At 44.2% G+C, this 23,926-nt stretch overlaps 1 protein-coding gene across 1 annotated transcript in view; it reads right to left on the bottom strand.

Moving 5' to 3' along the window:
- Positions 1–23,926, bottom strand: part of LOC125304720 (receptor-type tyrosine-protein phosphatase S-like) — a 70,290-nt gene that overhangs the window by 29,261 nt on the left and 17,103 nt on the right. Inside the window, 7 exon segments of the mRNA XM_048259213.1 lie at positions 2,112–2,256; positions 2,610–2,743; positions 2,931–3,512; positions 5,148–5,417; positions 9,878–9,889; positions 12,336–12,446; positions 18,905–19,093. Coding sequence (XP_048115170.1) covers positions 2,112–2,256; positions 2,610–2,743; positions 2,931–3,512; positions 5,148–5,417; positions 9,878–9,889; positions 12,336–12,446; positions 18,905–19,093 — 1,443 coding nt within the window.

The following is a 23,926-nucleotide window of genomic DNA, read 5'->3' as shown; positions in this document are numbered from 1 at the left end:
ATTTTTTCAAAAGAAAACCGTGGATATGAGACCGCTACGGACTGATCCCTCCCACACTAAGAGTGTCTATGTGATCAAAAAAAAAGAAATGAGGTGTGATCTTTGTGTGTGTTTGTGTGTTTGTGTGTGTGTGTGTGTGTGTGTGTTGTGTGTGTGTGTGTGTGTGTGTGTGTGTGTGTGTGTTGAGCTGAGACCTCATTCCAGCTGAGGTCTCGGCTATCACGGTAATTGTCCCCTCAGTCTCAGGGCGAGCCTCACTTACCTCGGCATCGCTGCCTCTAACACCTTTAAATTTGGTGTATCAAAGGTTTATCCCGTACACGGCTGCTCACACACCCAAACAGGCCCTACAGTCAGGCTCCAGCACAGCTGACATCCTGGGCTGGACCCTATGCTGCACTGACCATTTCACTGATCTGAGATTGAAAATGAAAAGTCAACTCAGATAGAAAATGTAAGTGATGGAAGGTGCACTGGGAGAAATCTCATTTGTCTTGCTGGACTTGAGTGAACAAACAAACAACAACACAAAAAAAAGTGTGTACGGGAGGAAAGTGCCTGTGAAGAACAGGGTGTCTAAGATAAAGAAAAACACATCCAGTCTGTTTGAGGCATGTTTGTGATGATTAGACATCTGTTGAAAACACACAGTCTGCACCAACGGCGTCACACACAGTTACAATTCACACACAAAGCATGGACATGAGGGGGCATGAAGGTGGAGGATGACCACACGGATGAGCAAACACACACACGCGCACACACACATTGAGATGGGTCTGCATCTTGCACTGTAAACCCCAACAGTTCTACTGACTTTAGAACCGTTTAGACTCTACGGGCTAAGCCCTGAATGTTTTCAACTGCTAGCGACGCCCCTGGTGTGAATTATCATACCTGGACAATATGTAACAGTATCAGTACGCAATATTTCCGAGAGTGTGATGCTCTGAATGAACACATGATAATTCCGAATTTACGAACAGTTAAAGATACACTATGCAAGATTTTCACCTTAATACTGTATAACCTTTATGAAACCAATTTGTTGGTAAACAAACTTGTCATAGGCAAATCGTTCACCTAGCATAGCTATACAGCATATGTATTGATATCATGTCAGCTAATTGAGGCATAAGCTATGCTCAGTGAGGTAGAAATGCTCCAGAGTTATCTAAATAAAGATTTTTAGATGTTTTCGGCCTGATCGAGACTTGTGATATTGAAATTCAATTGTGTTTTATACAGTATGTTTCATCCTCTGATAATGGTTAATACCTGCAATAAAGAAGGTTGTTTTTAATTAGGAGTAGATCCATTCATGTTTTGTAGATTTAAGTTGTGTACCATTACATTTATAAAGTTAAAGTTAAGTAGGTTTAGCTTAGTTTGACTAAGTGTCATTGAATAAAACTAATTTAGTATGTAGAGTTAAAAAGATAAAAGTATGAATATAATAAAACAATAATAATTAAAGGTTACATAAACATTTTCTTATGTAATCTGTTACCACAAAAGTTTTGAATGTACTGAACTTATTTGGGTTTACCATACAGAGGTTAAAAGGTAAAAGTATGAGTATAGTATAACATATCAAGTCAAGAAAACTTAAAATGTTTTGAAATAATAACAAAAGAGTAAACTGGAAATATACTTGGGTTTACAGTCATTGGGTTTACAGCCATTTTGTGAGCAGTGGACTTGTCCTAGTTGAAGTGATGCACGCTTCCACACAGACAGCACACACTGTCACTCTCACAGCAGAACACATCAGGTGGGTGACATCAAGGAAGGGAAGGTGATGGATCAGAACAGCCCACACACCAGACGCACCAGAAGGCACTATCTCTTTGCCCGTGACCCTCAAACGGCTCCATCTCGTCTTCTCTCCTTCCCTCTGTCATTACTGTAACAAGCCCAAATTAAGTACGGTAGCTAGATGTTGTTGGGGAGTTTATGGCAGAAACCCCATAAAGTCCACCTCCAACTGGCCTACCAAGAGTTGGAGATCAATGGTGACTAATGGAATTGGATGAGCACAAGAGGAGCCATTTAAGGGTGCTAGGGGCTGATCAATGGTGGCTCTGTTGGACAGGGCTGAGGATACATACTGGCTTGTGCGGTCTTCTGGGTGATCTCGTTGGTGAAGGCGCCAATGCCCTGCTTGGATTTAGCAGCCAGGGAAAAGGAGTACTCGGTGTTGGCTCGCAGATTTTCAATTATATAGGAGGATCTGGGCCCAAAGGTCCTCTTCTCCTAAAAGGTGGAAACAAAATATGCTTAATCTCTGTTATGGCTCACAAAGGGGAGCTTGCCCTGAGGTCATAAAATAAGAACAAAGTAAACACACACACCTAGATATCGTTTATTCAGTCATTATTTCCTTTGTTCATTACAGAGTTTTTCATACCTTTAATGGTTCTACAGTTTCTATATTTAGATAAAATATAGATTAAGGACTTTATTTCTAAATATACTGCAGGGAGACTAATAGGAATATAGATTAGATAGACAACTAGAGTTACAGATCCTCTATTTTCAGTCTTTTTTTGTGTATATCTATGTGCTCTGCACAGGCCTGTGGAGGCACAGACACAGTGGGCACTCACCTGATTCCCAAACTTGGATTTAAACTGTAGCTCGTAGCTCAGGATGCTCTCTTTGGAGTAGGCCGGCTCCCAGGTCAGCTCTATGCTCGTGTCGGTCACTCTGCCCACCTGGAACTTGCCTGGTTGCCCTGGAACTAAAGCAGAATAGGTACTGTTAGTGCCACAGTTGTATGCCTTCAGCTTTAGCTACTGTACAAACACACCAGACGTTTCCCTGCAGCTCTAAACAATGAAAGGATGCTAAATTGTTTGTGTCATCGCCCATTAATTAGTACAAGCTAGTAATTACCGGACGCTGCTTTGACCGCATGTGCTCCTTACCTCCTGGCAGGACTTTAACATGAATGGGATCAGAGGGGGGTCCGTCCCCGACCGAGGTGAAGGCCAGCACACAGATGGTGTACGTCTCGGAGGCCACCAGGCTCTGGATGGTGGTGATGACGCTGTCCTGCACGTTCTGGATTTGCCATGTGCTCATGGGCTTATCCTTGTCCATGGTGTAGTACACGCGATAGCCCTTGATCTGACCGTTGGGCTCTTCCGGCTCTTCCCAGCGCACCATCATGGTGTTGGAGGAGATGATCCTGGCGTGGACGTTCCGCGGGGGGCTGGCGGGCGCCTGCTCGGCCGTGCGCGCCTCCACTTTGCTGCTGGGAGGGCCCTGGCCGATGCTGTTGAAGGCCGACACGCGGAACTCATACTCGGTGTTGGGGTAAAGGCCGCCGATGCTGTAGCGCGTGGTGGTGATGCCGTCCACTGTCTCAAACTTGCTGTCGGGGCTCTTGGCACGGTACTGGATGATGTAATAGGAGACCGGGTCAGGATTCCCCGAGTCCCAGGTGATGGTGATGCTGGTGGCAGTTGTCTCGGTAACAACGGGTGTCCCTGGAGCCTTAGGCAATGCTATAAGGGCATAAGCAGGACAGAGTGACTGACAGCGAGGGAGTGGTTTTATTAAATACCAGCATGCCAGGTGAAGACACACATCATTTGTTATTTTCAAGAGCTATAGCTGCCAAAGACCAAACATGAGTACCCATATATCATCAATCGACCTTGAGTTTATTAATTATGTAAGGAATAACGGATGACACATGCGCTTACAGAGAAAAAATATGCAGACCAAGGTGGTGCTACAGCCCCAATGTAAAACATAATGTGCCCTCGGGAGTGTTAACATTATAAAGACTCTTTTTATGATCATATTTTATGACGTTTTTTAAGGCATATTGAAAACCCTAAAATGCATTGATTTGTGAACTATTAAAGCACCGTTGTATTAACTGATCAAAGAAAAATGGTAATAATTAAATTACAACTCTGAAGATTTAACACACAAAGACAGCTTTAAAATTCAAAGTACTAGACCAGTAAGCAATAGACCAGTAATGCTCTACCCAGAGTCTACAGAGTCCCATAGTCTGGGACTGCACTGATGATAATACACAACACGGGTGTCAGGAGGTTCCTTTTTGGCATTTCTGACTAACTACATTAATTACTGTCTGCAGCTTCTGATGGTAGTTGGATTAGAAATAGGCAAATGGCCCCACAGAGGAACCAAAATAGTCCATTTAGTCATGAACACGCCCATGGTTTTTCCCATGGTAACTAACTACCTAATCAAAATTCATTCCAGAGGCACAGATTGGTATTGCAAATGTTACAGGTAGATTGAATTCCTTGTTAACACCGTGCAGTGGTCATTTTTGCTGGGGAATCAAAGCGTTGTGAAGTATTTTTATCTGTGTCTGGTGTAAAGGGCATAGCAGGAGCAGTTAATTACCATCATGTCAAAAAAAAAACAAGCCTGATAACCTGATACAATACTGCTCTAGGAATTTCAGCATGAGGGATCCTGAATCTAGCTATTTTTGCACTGTGCAGTATTGATGATGATGGGTTTCTCCCTTTCATTAGAGGGAGGCTATCTGGACCATTTACCCATTCATATTCAAGTATAATCATTTCAACATTCAACAATGAGGCCCTGTAATACCAGCCTGTGTCTGAGGTAGCTGTGGCAGCCCTGGGGCCGGTTGAAGTGTGTGTGTGTGTGTGTGGGGGGGGGGGCTATGAGACATCCAAACACCAGGCTAGACACTGTTAATTTTAGCTGCTGGAGTGTTCCACATGTCCTGAGGCCTCATTAATGGTGCCTGTGAAGCCAATATGCTCAGATGCCCCTCAGGACGGGATGAACATGAATTAACCAAGGTACACATGGAGGTAATTGGTAAACAGTGTTATAATTAGCACTGTCTGAACATTGTCTGTTATTGTCTGAACACTCTGGAAAGGTTCTGAATCCACATTACAGATATCTGTCGATTCTAAATTAAATTCATTAGCTTAATGTTGTTTCATTAGCTTAATGTTGTTTTGGATTTTGGGATACTTGGCTGGCTGATGAAATGTTTGCTGGTATTCCAGCCCAGAGCACAAAACTACGCCGTGCGATATCCTGGCACGTCTCAAGGAGGCCCGTCATATTCACACTGTTCCTGCAGATGACATGGCAGCGGACGAGAAGCTTACATTTCACGATGACCTGTGCCACGGCCTCAATGATGCCCAGGCTGCTGATGGCCACACAGGTGTAGTTGGCCGACTCGCGTACGCTCTCCAGCTCCAGGACGTTGCGGCCCACGGGCATGGAGTCTTCTGGGGTCAGGTCCTCAGAGTTGAGCATCCATTTGACGTAGGGCATGGGCGAGCCTACTGCCACGCACGTGATGTTGACGCTGCCCCCGGGCATGATCTCATGACTGGTGGGGAGGATGGTGAAGCGCGGGGCCACACGCCGAACTGGAGGAGGGAAAAGATCGACAAACACAGAGGTAACAAAAGTGTGGAATAAACACGGGCTTCACGCACACACAGCACAGCCTTAGCAATCAGATCTGCTGGGATATGAACAAGTGCTTTCTTTGGACTACCATTTCAGAATGTACTTCTTTGCTGTTCTGGATGACTATCACTTCAACTGTCAAGAATCACACAGAAATCCAACTCAAGTTTCTCATTTCCGATTACTGCAGGACTCAGATGAAGGGATAAGACCAAAAAGCAGTCTGGCGCATCGAGAGGGACAGCGGGAGACATCCGCTCGCAGGTGTCAGACGGCTATTTTAGCCGTAATGAGCTCCCAGTATAAAGGAACATGAAGACCATAATGATGGGACAAACGGAGACATTTTCTCAGATCTGCATACGCCTTTATAGCATATAAAGATTCCAGGCATGGTTCTAAACCTACGGCTACACCCCTGCTAGCTACCTTGCTGCTTGCCGGTACAATGAGAAACTTAAATTAGATTTTTGTGCCTTAAGGGGCAGAATCAACCAGATGAAGCCTTTTCAAGATCTGACATGGTTCCAATCAATAGGTGCAGCTATCGATCTCAGAGACTTCATGCAGCGGGAGACTGCAGCTCTGCTGGAGAGAGTGTTTGAGTGTTCAGATATCTCAGCTCGAAACGGGGAGGAGAAATGGTGCATATCTCGCATGAGTCATGAGTCGCTTGCATGCCTGGACAACCGAGGTAGTGTGTGTGAGAGAGAAAAAGGAACAAGATGGTCAGGGATACAGAAGGACAGGTATATGGGCTGCCATGTGCTTCAGGTCTTGCTGAAGAAAGCCACATTCAGAGAAAATGGGGCTAGTGTTGTGAGGAGGCTGCTGCAATGCACTCTGGGAGAGATTGCAATAACGCTGCTAATCATAATAATAATAATAATAATAATAATAATAATAATAATAATAAAACATATTAAATGTGTAAATCCCTTCTGTTGGTGGGTGCTGTGGATCCTACACACACCAGGGTAAAGGATGTAATGTGATGAGGGAAACATGAAGAGGGTGGTGAGACAGAAGGGACAGAGGTGTGTGTTTAATGGCATCAGTTGAGAAAACTGTGAGTGACTAATAAAGGAGGAACTACTGGGAGACAAAGAGAGAGAGAAAGAGGAGAAAAGAGACCTGAGCATGGTGTAGTGCAGAGGGATGCTGAGGACAGACATAATGGCAGAGCGGAGGGAGAGACGTGAACCACCAACGCGACAAGACACAGAGAAAGGGGAGGGGGGGACTGGGACTCAGTCAAAAAAGACTGGCTGTCAGCACATCTGCTCACTCGTGTGCAAGGACAGAGCTTGAAATATGACTTTGTAGTTGAGAGCACAGTCACTGCCGAGCTCTCTTAGGCTGTGTGAAGTTCTATACGCACAGCGACTGTGTGAGAAACGACAAGGTCTATTTCAGGCTCCGAGTGTTTAAGAGGGGGGCTGGAGAGCACAGAGCCAGTTCTTCTGACAGTCTTGTCTTTGATCCGGTGGCTCAGATGGTCTCTGCTATATGGCTCCGGGTAGACACTCCCTGACTTGGGATAAGAGAATATCCCCTATCGCAAAACCTGTGTACAGCTACTACTGGAAGAGTAGGCTACTTTATGCAACACTGCATTCACCAATGCCTCACACTCTGATATTTAACACTGTTGTTTATTCCAGGCATTTGTTTCCTGTTATAATCTCTCTCATTCTAAATACATATTTCAAGTGCTTTTAACTCAGAACTCTGTCACTGTGAATGAGTTCCTCTAGACTCTAATAGAGTCTAGAAACTGTCTTTTCCAGAAAAGATTTGGCCTTGCTCCTTAGCATTAGTGATTTAGCAAAGATTAGCAAAAATTCAAACCCAATCACAGAAACATAGCAGATTATGAAGGGGCAATTTTGTTTCTTGGAAGCACAGCTTTTTCAGTGAATAAAAAGGCATACTTTTGATAACAACCTTTAACCAACATTACACATTTGTTAAAATTGTAAAACTGTTATTTGCCAGCAGATACCCAGAATTGGACACATACATGTTAGCACATGAAAGCCTCAGCTGGATATTAACATCTAAACAGAGACTTAACAAAGCTGACTGCTAATGATTACATGCCTATGTGAGTATAATGACAAATAAAGACTGGGTTAATAGACATCATCCACATGCAACAATCAGGGCATGCCATCTCTGGTTAAGTCATTTTTTACACTTTTTAAAAAAAATATTGCACCAAACGAGAATTCTACTTGCCACGTTTTTAAACAAACACCAAACGATAAAAGACTAGCACTAGTACATTTCCATAGAGAACAATTGGGTTAGTAACCCCTGTGACTAGGATAGATTTCCACCAACTGATATAATTACCTCAGTGATTTGATATAGGATGCTGCCGTTTGGTTATAGATTTTAAAACACCATTCTAATGGATGACAAAGACGACACTTTGTCACAGATGTCACGTTAGGCACTGGTAAAAGCCTAAACTGATAGCATCTCTTTGTTGTGAGGCCAGACCTAAATCATGGCCCCAGCTGTTCCTGCTCAGATGGATTTGTCACTGTCGAACCCTGGCTGCTCTGACACCCCAGTGAAATTAATAGTGCATTAATCCAGCAGTCATTGTCCACCCAGCTGGGAGTGCTCAAACCGAGCCCCTTAAAACCACTCAGGCTCTAGAACAGTGGCACCATTGGCCCGGGGTTCATTTCCTTCCGTGTGTAAGACAGCAATAAAGGGCTCTATTGAACAAACACTGCTATAAAAACAATGGACAGCCAGGGCTGGCCATTTCTTTGATGGCCACAGTTCCAGAACACTTCAGATGAAATGCTACAGTGATAGCGCATGGCAACGTGCATGCGCGGCAAGTGATTCACACATCAAATAAGACCATTTTAAAATGTCAGAGGACACTGTGGCATCAGAACTCTGTGGTGTTTCCCTCCCTCAATAAAAAGTCACTGAAAAAACAAAGGGAACAACTTGAATTGCATCACTGTTAGTGAATTAGGCACTGCTCCTGCTTTAAATGACACTATACTGCAGCGAGCACTGAAATCTAAGCAAAGATAATAGGATGAAGCCCAATTATATATTTTATTCTCCATCTTTGCATTTCTTCCACATGCAGCATACAACAGACCATGCAAGCGCATGCCACAGGCGAGGGGCCAAATCAAGACTACACATTCACATTGCATTCGCTCACATTAATTACGTTACAGAGTAAACACATGGATGTTTCCTGATAAACAAACTTGAAGATGCTATTTGGGGAGTTGGGGAGGGGTTTGTGATGAAGGGAAGGTTGCACGATGATCAGTCTACCGAGTATCACGGGAGGGGATTTGGAGTGCACTGGATTAAGACTATACTTCATCCAACATCAGGCTAATCCCCATTGATTGCGATACTTTCATCCATGCAGCATTGATGCTAATCTCATTTCGTAACACACAAGGGTAAAAATGAACTCATTTTTTAATGGAGTACCTTTCCCAAACAACCACCAAACTAGTTCTGCCATGTCTCTTTGGAGCAGTTCCAGTGGCATGGTGTAATCTAATCTAATGATATGTAATCTAATTTGACCTGTTGTTGTGGAAAGCATCTGGATAGTATTGAATCTAAAACATAGATAGCTTTGGTTATAATATTCTAAGATAAAGATAATCTATAAGTAGTGCTTGTTAATAGGAATAAAATGAGCCCCAGTATAAGGTAAAACATTGGGCACTGGAATGGTTACATGACAGAGGTGAAAGATAGTCATTCACTGCCATTGATTGCATTCAAATCAATAGGTTGGAAAATTGGAGGAAAAATGAAAACCACGATAGATCTATTTAGCACTAGCTAAGGAATGAATCCTTTGGACACTGAGAACATACACACAAACACAAGTCCCACATCCACAATAAGCAATTACAGTGCACAAAACACAACAAACACACACGGACATACGCTCACAACAACACACAGAGGAAATGGAAGGAGGGACAACGAGCACAGTTCATTAGAAACACATAGCCATCCAAACAAGGTTCCTGTTCAGGCATGCAAGCATCGTTACATTCTCCCATCATGCAGAAATGTCCTTAATTTCCAATTACTGGGTTTCCATGACAACACGTGCACAGAAGCCTTCAAAGGAGGAAGCAATTCCAAGGTTTTTTTGCAAACAAGAAAAGACCCCACAATGCAAAACGTAAACACCCTAACCAAGCCCTGTTATTGTTCTCCATTACCCTCCAAGAAATTATCTATTTTAAAAAAATAAAATATGAATCATGATCTATTTAAAATATGCTGTGAATAAATCTAGTTCTAATATGTTTTAAAACTGTCTGTAACTGAATGTCGTTTGAGTTTTTTTTTTTTTTTTTTAAAGGAAGTAAAAAAAGAAACGAAAAAACACACCAACCTTCTCGCAGCTCTTGGGAATGTAAGGGGGTTGATGCAGAACACAATGACATGAGGAGGAGAGAAAAAATAGGGGAAAGACAGAGAGAGTAAAAAAGGCCACCTCAAGGATTTCACCTGCCACAATCTCTCAGTTTCACTCCCTGCTTACCTCGTCTGGCGCGCAGGGCTCCCACACGGGCAGCAGCAGCAGCCTACCGCAGCCCTGCGCTGGGGCTCGTGGGTCAGCCCCGTCCATCCCCACACACCACTACCAGCTCTTCCACATTGAAATAAGATTTATGTTTCTGTAACGTGATTTTGTGAAGAAACATTTTTAGAAGGAACCCCTTCCTTATGAAACTATATAGTAAAGAGAGGCCGCTTGGAGGTCGATGCAGGACACTACTCTGTGGGTTTCAACGTCAAACACGAACTGCTCTCCAAGAGAGATTGTCATAACAGGACCAGCAATGCCAACAGATAACATTTCTATCCGTAGCACTGTGTGAAACTTACCAGATCAGCCTTTGGTGCTGCTCCATGGTTCTTAATGACCCCCCTCCCCCTCCCCTCCCCGGCTGACCTGAGTTAGCCTTACATAAGCACAGCCTTCGCTCTGCACAGCCTGGATGAACTGGTCAGTGCCCGCAGTTCCACTCTGAATGAACTGCGGGTCATAAGGGAAAAGGCCACTGCTCTGAGTGCCATTGCCACCACTGGCCTACCGCCCCCCCCTCACTCGCTATAGTGGTCTGGGACTTGGGAGCCATAAATTAATTATGAGTGTGAGTTCCTCAAGAGTAAAAACTTGTAAAGAGAGGCTGGTGGTGGTAAACGGCTTGCCTTCCTCTGCCTTCATGCTGCAGCCCCTGACACACACATCTACTCTGAGGAGAAAGCACTCCACCAGTCACCCAGGCTGTGCATAGCTAAGCACTATGCAGATGGCTCTTGGATCTGATGTTTGTTTGGGTAATCTGTCATGCAAAACAGTCAGACTGTTCTCTTCATGTGAAATTACCAGTAGGCCTATCAGCAAGGGATGGTGTGTGTACAATGTACTGTAGCAGATAAGCGTACGTGTTTGTGTGTGTGTGTGTGTGTGTGTGTGTGTGTGTGTGTGTGTGTGTGTGTGTGTGTGTGTGTGTGTGTGTGTGTGTGTGTGTGTGTGAGTGTGTGTGTGCGTGTGCGTGGGCGTCGTTCGCATGTGTTTGTGTGCATGTGCATGTGACAGCCAGAGGTCAGGATGACCCTTTTGTTTGGGGAAGTGAATAAAAATGTTTGTATTCTTCATTAAAGGGCCTTGATTAGACAATGACTAATTATCCCTCAAGTATAACTGCTAACAACAGTTGCTATATCAACCAGAAAAACCCCCCAGACATCTGTGTTCATTAGTATCAAGTCAAATGATACAAGGTATTCAAATGTTCTTTGTGCATCCTAGAGAGGATGGAAGGCCCCATTCTTATCCTATCCACAACACATCTCTCCTTTCATTCCCAAAAATGGACTCAAATATGAGCCTGTCTTGTCTTATGTCTGATCTGTTCCCAGTGCTAAGAGTATCATATTAGTGTAGTAACAAGGTGTTAATAGTGAAGACTCAACTGTAAAGGTTGAAAAATCGTCTCAGTCTTTCTATCTTCTCTCCCCTCTCTGCTCTGCAGCTCACTTCTCCGTGTCCAAGAACAATTCTTTGGCAACCTGTCACTAGAGACACTGTACTTTGATTGTAATCTGGTTAGCTTGCCTAGCAGGACAAGGTGGCATGCAGCAAATTAATATATGGTCTTTGTTTGAAATATCCATTTGTTTTTCCCTAGATGACTGGTCATTGACAGACTGTATTCATAATTTAAAGCGAATCCCACATTAATTTAAAGCTGGGCATTTTGGCTTGCATGAACAAGCTATCTAATGAATTTCATTAAATTCAATTAACGTATTTACACTGTGCATCAGAAAGAGTTTGGAAACGGTTAAGGCAAGAAGCATTTAGCGATGCCTAAATCAACAGTCAGCGCTAATTGACTCTAAAGAAACAATTACACGCCTCTAGGCCCAGTTTCTTCAATATAAATTAGCTTTTGTAATGCTATGATTATTCTAAAGCTCATGAACCGGAAACACTCTGAACTGTAAAAGAGCACAAGGTGCTGTGTACTGCACTACAGAGCGCTAAATGAAATTCAGCTGTTTCATCATGTGCACCATGCAAAGTCCTACAAATGGAGGGCTACTGCAACCATATTCCTTCAGTACAATTTATACTGTATTTCTTACAAACACGTTCTTCATTGATTTCCTTTGATTATTTTATGTGAGCTGTAATCGTTTTAGTTCTTGTAGTAGATTTGTCATTGTTTATTACGCTGAGGGCATTTCTGGTTAAGGGCAGAGCGTGCAGCGGCTGCTGAGCTGAGATGGTCAGCGAGGCCGAGCAGCCCTCTCTGGACCGGCGACTCGTGTCCTACCTCTCACGTAAAGGTTGGCTGGGGCGGAGAAGCGCACACCCTGGGAGTTGGACGCTACACACTCGTACTTCCCCTGGTCCATCTCCTCACTCTTGTCAATCTGCAGAGCACCTGGAGAGAGCCACACACACACACACACACACACACACACACACACACACACACATACACACACACAGACAGGGACAAAAAGAAAGCGAGAGAGAGAGGAAAAGAGAGAGAGAGAGAGAGATGGGGGAGGGAAGTGGAAAGAGATGGAGGGGAAGAGAGAAATGCCAGAGATGTTAAAAGAATGCCAGACAAGTAAGTAGTGAGGTCAAAGAGAATAAAGAAATAGAATGGAAGAGGGAGTGAGGGTGGGTGTAGAAGGAAATAAAAAGTGATAAGTAAGCATACAGAAAGAGAGTGAAAAGAGGAGAGAAGAGAGAGAGAGAACAGCAGATGAGATTAATAATTCATTCATGAAAACTCCTTATTTAAACTAGAAGCACTGCATAAACTGCATCTCATTAACATTTCCACAGCCACCAGACTCTTTAGCTTTAACATATTTATCCCCAGCTCAACGCAGGCCAGAACCCTGGAGCTGCGTTCCCCTTTTCAAATCAATTAATGTTTTTAATGCCAGCCTCTGCCCTCGCCCAGTGCACCCCAGTCCCTTCCCTCTCCCCCCACCATAATTACTTTTCTTTTCAAGTCAGTGTGACTGTCCCTGCGTCCCATGGCAAATGGCTCACAGCTCTCCGCTCCCCGCCCGCCTGCCCTTCCCCCACCCTGCCGCCAGCAGCATCGCGGGCCATCTTAGAGGATGTCCAGAGGAGCAATCACACACGCGCAGACAAGCAGGATTAGCCCGACTCCAGCTAACCGCTCTGGGGAATCGCTACCCGTTGGGTGCCTCTGACAAATTTTCACACAGCGAGATAGGCACTAAAAGGCTCTTCAGAGACAATGGGGACTTTAAAGCAATGTGACCGAAATGGTAATGCTGGCAGAGGGAAAATGCGGCATAGCAAGACTGCTTTGTAGTGTGTGTGTGTGTGTGTGTGTGAATGTGGCTATCTGTATCCTTGGACCAAAGACACAGCTTGTGATGCTCCATTCTATTCCTCTCTTTTAGTCATTGAGGCCTAGCAACACTTCTAGCCAATTTTTTCATGTTCGCTGGAGGACTCAATTCCACAATTAAAGGCACAAAGCGCTAAATTGCAACAACAGCACAATTAAAGGCATTGCTCTAAATTACAACAACAGCACAATTAAAGGCATAGCTCTAAATTACAACAGCAAGCAAGTAGCTTCATGCACATCCCTGCCTGCCAACATTAAATTTAGTCTATTGTCAGATGTTTTTATACAGTACAACAATTATTGCATCTCATCTCTTTTTATCAAATTATAACATTTTATAGTGAATTAATAACTAATGCTGCCGACTAAAAAGAACACTGGTCTTAAAATAGGCTGAGATGAAACGGCATGCTTGTCTGGCTAAAGCTGAATCCCCCCACACACAAACACATATTCTCTGTTTTTCTCTCTCCCTCTCTCTCTGCCTCTCTCTCTCGCCCTGAGATTACAATACGATCTCCTGCACCGCTTTGATTGAAAGCTGGGCCTGTCAGCGTCCATCTCGCTCTGCCGTTCACCTGCGCCGGCCTCTGGGTTTTACCAGCCCCCGCTGCAAGTGGCCCCGCCCTGGCCGCGAGTAAGCAGGCCCTGATTAAAGGAGGCCGCCGGCGGTCCTCAGGCCTGCTGCAGCTGTCTTGCTGCGGAGATGAGCTCGGCTGGCAGGGCAGGACGGGGAGGGGGAGATTGATCTGCAGGCCTCAGGTGTGGGCGATAACAAGAGAGCAGACAGAGGCAAATACATTCTCAGTGCACTAGGATGTAACAGAGTGGGGGGGGCACAAATGTTCCTGCCGTGGTGATTTGTAATCACTCATCCGTGATTGCTCGATACTACGAGGCAGTGCCTCCTAGTGAGTCTATAAACACTCTCTCACAATCTCTCATTCATATTCTGGACTGTTTGCTAATGCGGTAATATAAAATATTTTCTTTAACGCAGTGGTCATAGTCTGCATAAGTCTGACAGACTGTTTTTACTGTTTGTTCTGTGAATACGACGAAAGCTTAAGAAAATACATTGAGACCGAAACATAGCCTCTGGTTAGGAGCCACTACCTCCATTTCACTCTCTCTCTTCTTCTGTTCTTCCCCTTCCTAAACACAACCTATCCCCTGCTTCTCTCCCGACAGCAAGATCATTTGAAGCTACAGGTAACAGCATAGCCATTGATTTTTTTTTTCCTTTTTTTTTGGGGGGGGGGGGCAATTTACAACACTCAAGGAAGAAGTTGGAAGGCAAAGTTTTGTCTCGTTAAGGCACATGCTTCCTGTTGAACCGACTCTTTCCTAGCATTCGCCTCAGTCTCTCCCCTGCACACGCTCTCCCCACAGCACACAGTCATTTTTTGATGCTTGTTTGGTTCTTTCCCCGGCAACAGATCCCCAAGGAATACACCAAAGCTGAATTCTCAGGCTGTCTTGACAAGACGGCACAAAAAAAATTGGAGGAAAGAAGAAAAAAAATCTTGACTGTTACAACAAACTTGCTCATACAGACAGGGAACAGAGATGGAAGACAGTACAGGAGCAAAAATAGAGAAGAGGGAGAGAGGATCTTGGTGGGGGAGGTCTGTGACTGAGTGGTGAGGGTATGAAATCTCGTAGATAGAACACCCGGGTAGTGAGAGACTAATTTACCACCGCAGCTCAGCTGAACGGAGGATTTCAAAGATTCAAGAAGGATCTATATGCTGGAACTAGAAAACACTGGTGTATAATGAATGAGTGCATAGGGTGGACAATGTCCTTCCAGTTAATATAACAAGGCTTCAGGGGCTGAGTCTTTATAGAAGCATACAGTTTTTATCTGAGTATAGTTTATATCTGAGTGTACAGTTTATATCTGAGTACAGTTTATATCTGAATGTACAGTTTATATGAGTGTACAGTTTATATCTGAGTGTAGTTTATATATGAGTACAGTTTATATCTGAGTATAGTTTATATCTGAAAGTACAGTTTATATATGAGTGTACAGTTTATATCTAAGTATAGTTGTATAGTTTATATATGGTGTACAGTTTATATCTAAGTATAGTTGTATAGTTTATATATGAGTACAGTTTATATCTGAGTATAGTTTATATATGAGTATACAGTTTATATATGAGTGAACAGATATGAGTGTACAGTTTATATCTGAGTATAGTTTATATATGAGTACAGTTTATATCTGAGTACAGTTTATATCTAAGTGTACAGTTTATATATGAGTGTACAGTTTCTAAGTATAGTTTATATGAGTACAGTTTATATCTAAGTATAGTTTATAGGAGTACAGTTTATATCTAAGTATAGTTTATATATGAGTACAGTTTATATCTGAGTGTACAGTTTATATCTAAGTACAGTTTATATATAAGTGTACAGTCTATATATGAGTACAGTTTATATATGAGTGTACAGTTTATATTTAAGTACAGTTTATATATGAGTGTACAGTACGCGAGCAGAGGTGAGGCTGGAGTGGGACTCAGGTGTGATGGGAAAATAGTATGTTATTCCTAAATGGAACACTATGCATATGGGCTGTAGACAGGGTATGGCATTGTGAGAAACGACCCTATTTGATTTGATTGGAGTGTAGTGTCTGTCGAGGCCAGCTGGAGATGGGGAGTTTGATTATGGTGCAGCGGGGCTGGAGGTGAGTGAGCGAGTGCGGGCGAGTGCGGGCCACAGCTCCGTGCTCCAGAGCCGTGCGAGCCTCGGGCTGGATGCCTCTGGTGGCAGCTGCCATCTGTCAGAGTCTAATGCATCATAAACGCTGCCGCCCCACATGGCCAGGTGCTGCACTCTCTCACACACACACACACACACACACACACACACACACACACTCACAGGCTCTCTGTCTCACGCACTCTCTGCCCCTCTATATAGAGCGGCACTTGAGGAAATTACTGTTGAGTATTGCGTAAATTATAGTTTATTTCCGTAAATTACAGTTATAATCTCATTGTTAAGAGGTAATTATGAGGATCAAATGGTGGTGAAAAGAGGTGGAAAAGAGAAGGAAATAAAACAGGGGGTCACATGGAAAAGAAAGTCCACACAATTCCTGCCCAAAAGTGAAAAAATAACGTGACCTAAAGCTCTCTTCAAATGGAAGGTGCTGGCCGGACCATTTAGCTGATAACAAAGCGAGGCCTCTTCTATTGGGGGAATATGAAATGGCGGAGCTGGAGCGGTCGGTCATGCTCCCCGTGACAGGCTCCCACAGGCCACTGCCCCTGCGTCCACCGCGGCCTGACAATGCAGTGCAGCGCTGCGCTGCGGCTGATGAGAGGGAATAACTAATGCCCTCCATTACAATTCCTGTTCTCCAGCGAGCAGCGCCGCTCCACGGGCTCTGCTGCAGCCTCCCTGCCTACTCTGTGCTGGAGGGCAGGACTACGGTGGACTGCAGACTGGGGTTTGTGATTTGGACAAGAAAATGCCTTTGGAGAGCCGGCTAGATCTGTTTGAAGGAGGGAGCCTGTGTTTTGAAATCTTCAAATTCAACCTGGATCACTAACTGTATAAGGACGGCCTTTGGATGGTTTATACTAGATGGGCCCACAAGACGAGTGGGACAGATATGAACAACAACACTGTCTGAGAATGATTTAGTCTGTGTCTGTGTCTTGCAGGGTCATGCAGAAAACACTTTTCTTGAGAGAGCAGAATTACACAAAGCCTATTAATGTTCCCTACGCCCTTTTGTCAAGCCTCTGACTCTAATACTTAGACCCTCTCTCCCTGAGGATGTAGTGAGAAACACACAGTCACACAGTAACTCTTCAGCGCACAGATTCTCACTGCAGTGCTGTATTCTTCAAACAAAAGAAACAGACAAATAAGTATAATTATGCACATACTGACTTTAGGGGCATCAAAACAAGGGGAAGATGCAAAATGGCCACCAGGCAGTGGATTTTAGGAATTAGCTGCTACTGTCAATAGTAATGGTAATAATAATTGTTGTGCTATCAAGGTTATACATGAAACAACAACAATTCTACGGTGACCCATGTATGGGGACAAAGTGGGAGAGAGCATGGAAAGAGGCAGTGCAAGAAAATATGTTCTTATCACTCATATCATTTCAGTGGTCTGGGGAGCAATGGGCAGAGTTCCAAGTCAGTGAGAGGAAGAGAAGATGGGGAAGAGTGATTTGGAGGGAAGACAACTGTCAGGATGACATGCAGTTTTTTTAAGATGTTATCATCCTCAGCAGAAGAAAAGGTAGTTTCAGGGTCAGAGAGATACTCACCAAAGACGCCTGAAGATTACAAAAAAGAAAAAAGAAAAAAAACACACACACAAAACAAAAAGAACAGAAAATGATAGCTTTTAGCGGTGCTTGTCAGATGGAAGTGGAGGTCATGATGTTTTGCCGTCTTTTGCTTTTGATAGTTATTTTGATGTTTTGTTGTTGGGAGCCAAGGAGCCATGAAGTACTACAATGGGTGTGTCAATGGGGATTACACATGTTTCAAAAACAATATGCAAAGCAAACCAAGGAAGCGGATGAAACGTTAGTATGTACAAACTAGCAAGATTTTTTTTTTAATTGATGAATGTCAAAGATGGATATGTAAGCTTATTATACGGCTCTTCACAATGCAAGTAGAATGCTCCATTGACTTGAATGGGATTTCCAAAAGTTCTAGCGGTCATTATTTCTTGGGAAAGGACCTCTGAAAACAAGAATGACCGCTGTCAATGGCAACGGAGTTTGCGCTTGGAATTTCTTTCAAAAGTGAAAGCAGACGGTTGATCAGCTGTGTTCTAAAGAATGTTTGATTCAAGTTCAGCGTGTGTTGCGAACTATTTGTTTCTCAGCAAAAGCCACGACGAAACAGTAACAAATAAGTGTAAAGAGACATATCATGGAGTTTATTTTTTCGTTTTGGCAAGTAGCCGTATAATAAGCGGGATAATGTATAGAACGCCGGTCATTATGGGAAAATAAGTCCCTTCAAGACGAAACAAGACTCCTCCGCTGGCGCGCCGGGGTCTGGTTCGCCCTGTCAGGACTTATTTTCCCCATAATGACCGGCGTTCTATACATTATCCCTTACATAATTTTCATAATCGTTTAATGTTTTGGTATTTCCGTTCGCACAATCGCACAAATAATATAGAATCTTAGAATTGAAATCATTATTGTCTACAGCAAAGCGGTTACTTTTGTAGGACTTACACCAAAGCTCCAAAGTGATTGGGTTGTGGAAAACAAAAAATTAAACTTCACCAGCCCTTTTCGGAAAATTCACACCAATAAATAAGTGAACATTACTCGACTGTCCGCCATCCATTTGCAACCTGTTTCCCATTTTGCCACAAGTCACATGCAGAATTAATATCACCATAATCCAAACATCTATTCCATTTCTGGCATAAAAACAAAATGAAGACAAAAAAATAGCAGCCATGAGTTTGCAGGCATGACTCACCTGATCGCAGCAGTTTGATGCGTCCACTGCTGGCGCTGGGCTCCACAGGCAGGAAGTCCTTGAACCAGGAGATGACAGGGTCTGGGAAGCCGCTGGCGGCACACAGCATGGTGGCCGTGCGAGTGCGCTCCACCACCTTCAGCTGGGGGCCCATGTCTATGGAGGGGAAGCCCGGGGGAAGCATGTCCTCTGTGGAGGCAGAGAGGAGGAGAAGAATAAAATCCTACAGCGTGCATGCATGATGACACAACCCAATCAAAGTTCAAAGATATGGTTCTAATGAGGCTGTCCATGTCCATACAGCATGGATCATTAATTTATATGCCATTTAGCTATGTGGTTAATTCAAATGAGGTATTAATGTTCTGCTTGAGTTGTAATGAGTGATTACACATTACATGTAGTTCCTACTGATATGTTCTATACTGCACATGTAGTTCCTACTGATATGTTCCATACTGCACATGTTCCATAAGGCACATGTAGTTCCTACTGGTATGTTCCATACTGCACATATTCCATACTGCACATGTAGTTCCTACCGATATGTTCCATACTGCACATGTTCCATACTGCACATGTAGTTCCTACTGGTATGTTGTCTACTGCACATGTAGTTCCTGCTGATATGTTCCATATTGCAATGGTTAATTTATTCAAAACCAATACCTATTTCTTGTGCACAACATACTGTGTGTAATGCTTAGCTGAGGCATACACTGACTGGAGACCGAATTCTCAAATATGGCGGAGTGACAGAGAATATTTCTGACTTGTGATAAAGGTGTACAATTCCCACAGTTTGAGGCTGATGTTTTAAAGCTTTTGCTGTCAGACTCTACCTCAACTAATATTAAAGTAAAACTGTGATTAAAGTAAAACCCTTGACAACCTACATTATCTTGCTGCCTAAAAGTGCTGAATCGTTTATTCCAAAATAAGAATTCTACATGGTGACCAGCAAGCAGTGCCTTATTTAACAGTACTATGCTGAAACTCAGGCTGGACAATTCTACAGCATTTCCAAAACCACAAGCTTTAAACACACAGGAAAGATGCACACAGTTGTGTCCAAAAAGGTGTTAAAAAAGCATGTCACTTTTGGCCAAGAGCAAAACAATTACATTTCCAAGAGAAGCAGAAGCTTCCAGCAAACACAGCTTTTTGACATTTTGACAACGTGAAAAAGCAGCAAGAGCTCAGCTCAGGCTACGCTCAGTATGGGCTCCCATCCAAATAAAACCCCAAGCCTCTAGATCCCACATTGTGATAATCTCATACCTGCAATGTCCACAAAAAACAACAGCACACCGTTTCGCTGGTGAGCTGCCAACATCAGTATCATCTTGTCACCATACACTCAGAACCCATGATTAGGAACTACTCGCCCACGCTTTTAAGAAATGATTTAGTTACTGTTTTGGTCTTAAGCACTTCTAATGTTTGGGTCTGTTCGACAGGAAATCTCCTACGGAGCACTCCCGACATTTCCTGAGGCTGAGTAAGACAGCAGGCAGTCGTCCCTAACATTAGAGGTGTCAGCCGTAAATTGCGGGGAGGAAGAAAGCCTCGCTCTCCTCCAAGGCTTAGCTGAGTGCTGTAATTACACCCCTTCCTAATCACTATGCACAAATTCACCTCGGCAGCGGCAATGTCAATTACATGCATTACGAATAAAGTTGTGGGGGGGTGTACCCTCCAAGTAATGATTATTTGCTAGCATTAATTGAAAATGTACACAAACAATAAAGCACTGAGTGAGTGAGTGTGTGTGTGTGTGTATGTATGTGTGTGTGTGTGTGTGTGTGTGTGTGTGTGTGTGTGTGTGTGTGTGTGTGTGTGTGTGTGTGTGTGTGTGTGTGTGTGTGTGTGTGTGTGTGTTTGAGTGTGTGATTGAGTGTGCTTGATTGAAGAAAGGGAGCATTCTTGTATGTGTGTACTGTATGTGTGTGCGCCTATGTGTGTGAATTTAACAAGACTATAAAGTGAACATGAACTGAACCCAGAGAAACCAGCTTCACGCTAAATCTCCCTAACGGAGCCTGAAGAGGGCCTGTAGAGGGACTAGCTCTCCTCTCCTGCGGACGTCCCTGCCTGCTGATGAGGCTGCCGTCGCCTCATTTGGATTTAATTTAAGCTTAGTTTGGTCAGTCTGGCTCATGCCCGCAAGGGCATGCAACGATTTAACGCTCCGAGCAGAGCCGAGCGAGCTCTTTAGGGAATCGGGATGAAGCACACAGCCGCTCGCTGGCGGCGAGCGACTGCGTTTTTTAAAGAGCCATTTCGGTGCCGAGATGAATATCATCTCGCTCCCATCACAGCGCCGGCAGCACAATCAGAAAAAGAGACCTCTCCTTCCGGAGTGACATGTTCTGATGATGTGTAGTCATCTCACAGAAAGGAGGGAAATGTACTAAAGGGAAGAGAGGGTGTGAGGGGCTGACAGGGTCAACACCGGCCCCTCTCTGGGGATGGGTGCCACTTCTGATCGTGCATATAGGGGCTTTGAAAAGGAAGACTCATTAATCAGTCAGGACTGAGCGGGAGATTGAGTGGGACAGAGAGAGAGACCGCTAAGGATGGGCAATGCAGGCAATGGGCAGTGTTTGAGCGCAGAATTCCACTGACCGTCTAGGGGCGTGCTGCTGAATGTGTCTGTGTGTGTGTGTCTGTGTGTGTGTGTGTGTGCATGTGTGTGTGTGTGTGTGTATGTACAGTATGCATGTGTCACCCTGACCAATGCTAATTACAGGCTTGTCCTCATGTGGGTGAATCAGCACTAGAGAGGAGATTATGTGAAAGACAGAAAATGAGAAAGAAAAAAAGAGAAGGAGAAAGAAGGAGAGAGTCGATGAGCATATCCCCCAGAGTTTCATCCCCACCATGTACACAAAGCTAGCACTGCAGAATGCTGCACTCCTCTCCTCTACAACTCCCCTCTAGTCTTTTCCACTCCACACATTCACATCCATAAACACACACACACACAAACACACACACACACACACACACACACGCAAGCGCTTTGATGCTGCAATAAGTCCTGTCCTGTATCAGACTATACATTATTTTTATTCAGGTGCAGGACCTGGACAAATCGCCACAAGTTCACTGAGAAATCTCCACAGCACAACAGCTCATTTTTTCAAAGTTCAGCATTATTTAAACTCAATAACCCACAAATTCAAGTATCAGTTTCGAAAAGCCATTTTTTCCCTCCCGTGCTTGACTGGTTACAGGTCAGCATTTCAGAAGGTCAGCAGGTTTGAGAGGAAAGCTGGTATTTATGACAGAACATTATTTCATGGTTGCTTGGGGGTTTGGCCAGTGGAGCTCCTCCAGGTCCCGGTGCCCATCTGCAGGCTCAGTCCAACCCCACTTCTGTTTACATGCGGGGAATTAGGCTTTGTACCGGTGCCAGAGCACTGAGCCAGCAGCACCGGGTCCAACGGCCCCTCTTTGTTCCCCTACAGACACAGACACATATGGACACACAAACACAGAATGCTATGAATGCAGACGAACGAACAGACATTTGGTGTATGAGAACCCTTACACACACAGCCATGCAAAACCACAGATATGTACAGAATGTGCGTACACACACACACACACACACACACACACAACATACACACGTCATACAAAGATACACACACATACACACACACACACACACACACACACACACACACACACACACACACACACACACACTATACACAAGGGAACATTATGAGGCATATAAAACATATCTCCGCAGCAGATTGTGAAAGATGGAGGAGGGAGGGGGACAAACAGAGGAGATAAAAAGAAAATGAATACGGAGCGCTAAAAGCCATATGTCCCCAATCAGACTATGGCTCAGTGATCTGAGCTTGGGCCACCTCCCCAGCGCTGGTAGCTGTGGAGCATGCGGGTACTCTGCTGTCTCCTTTATTTCCAGAGCCCACAGAAATAGGCAGAGGAAGGTGGTAATCAGCAATCAGCCGTGCTCTACCCACTCCAGCTATTCACACACACACACACAAGGCTTTTAGGGTGCAGTGCCGCAGAAACATTCTATTACCTCCAGGCAAGACGGACACTGTGTATGTATGTGTGTGTGTGTGTGTGTGTGTGTGTGTGTGTGTGTGTGTGACTGTGTGTGTGTGTGTGTGTGTGTGTGTGTGTGTGTGTGTGTGAAAGAGAGGGAGAGAAGAGGGAGGCACGCTGTGTACACATGCAGTGAGGGAAGGAAGAATGCAATGAAGAACTACAAAAGACTCATCTCACCAGAAAGATTGGACAGCTGCTGGAAGTGATGACCCAGAGGCCATTTACCATGGATATTGGTGGAGCTGAAACCCAAAGCCTGTATGTGTGTGTGCGTGTGTGTGTGTGTGTGTGTGTGTGTGTGTGTGTGTGTGTGTGTGTGTGTGTGTGTGTGTGTGTGCACGCATGCGTGTACTGTATGTGTGTGTGTATACCCGTGGGCCAATGTGTTGATATTTTGGGACTGTATTTGTCTACCAAAACCTGCAACCCTCCACAGGCCACCATCCCATGTCTCTCTGCAGTGGTCTCCATGGTGAGGAGAGATGAGAGAGTGGGTCGCTGACCGATGAGTGAATGGCCCTCTGCTCAGGCCTGCTTCCTCCTGTCCTTTCTCCTTCTCTCTTCAAACGCAGTACATCATGACTCCATTTATAAAAAAGCACTCAAACAGCTTTAGCATGAAGCAGGATGCCTGGACTGGTGAAATAATGTTCTGGCACGACTGAAAGCACAGCATACACAAATGTAGCCTACACTCCCTTTTGTGTCCAACTGAAGGCGTTTCTCAGAGAAAAAGAATCTGAATTGTGGTAGAAGTAGAAGAGAATAGGCAGAGGAAGAAACCAAACATGTCAAAGAAACGTGAACATGAATAAAAAAAAACAGGAAGCACATGAAGCACCATCCAGTGGGTTGATAAGGATGTAAGATGGTATTTATGTAAGACTGAGATATGTGTGACCAAGTGGCCAGGCTTGGAGCCAG

The sequence above is a fragment of the Alosa alosa genome, chromosome 1 (assembly GCF_017589495.1).
Source record: "Alosa alosa isolate M-15738 ecotype Scorff River chromosome 1, AALO_Geno_1.1, whole genome shotgun sequence".
Taxonomy (NCBI): Eukaryota; Metazoa; Chordata; class Actinopteri; order Clupeiformes; family Clupeidae; genus Alosa; species Alosa alosa.
Note: the sequence above shows the minus strand (reverse complement) of the source record. Positions and strands in the feature narration are given on the sequence as shown.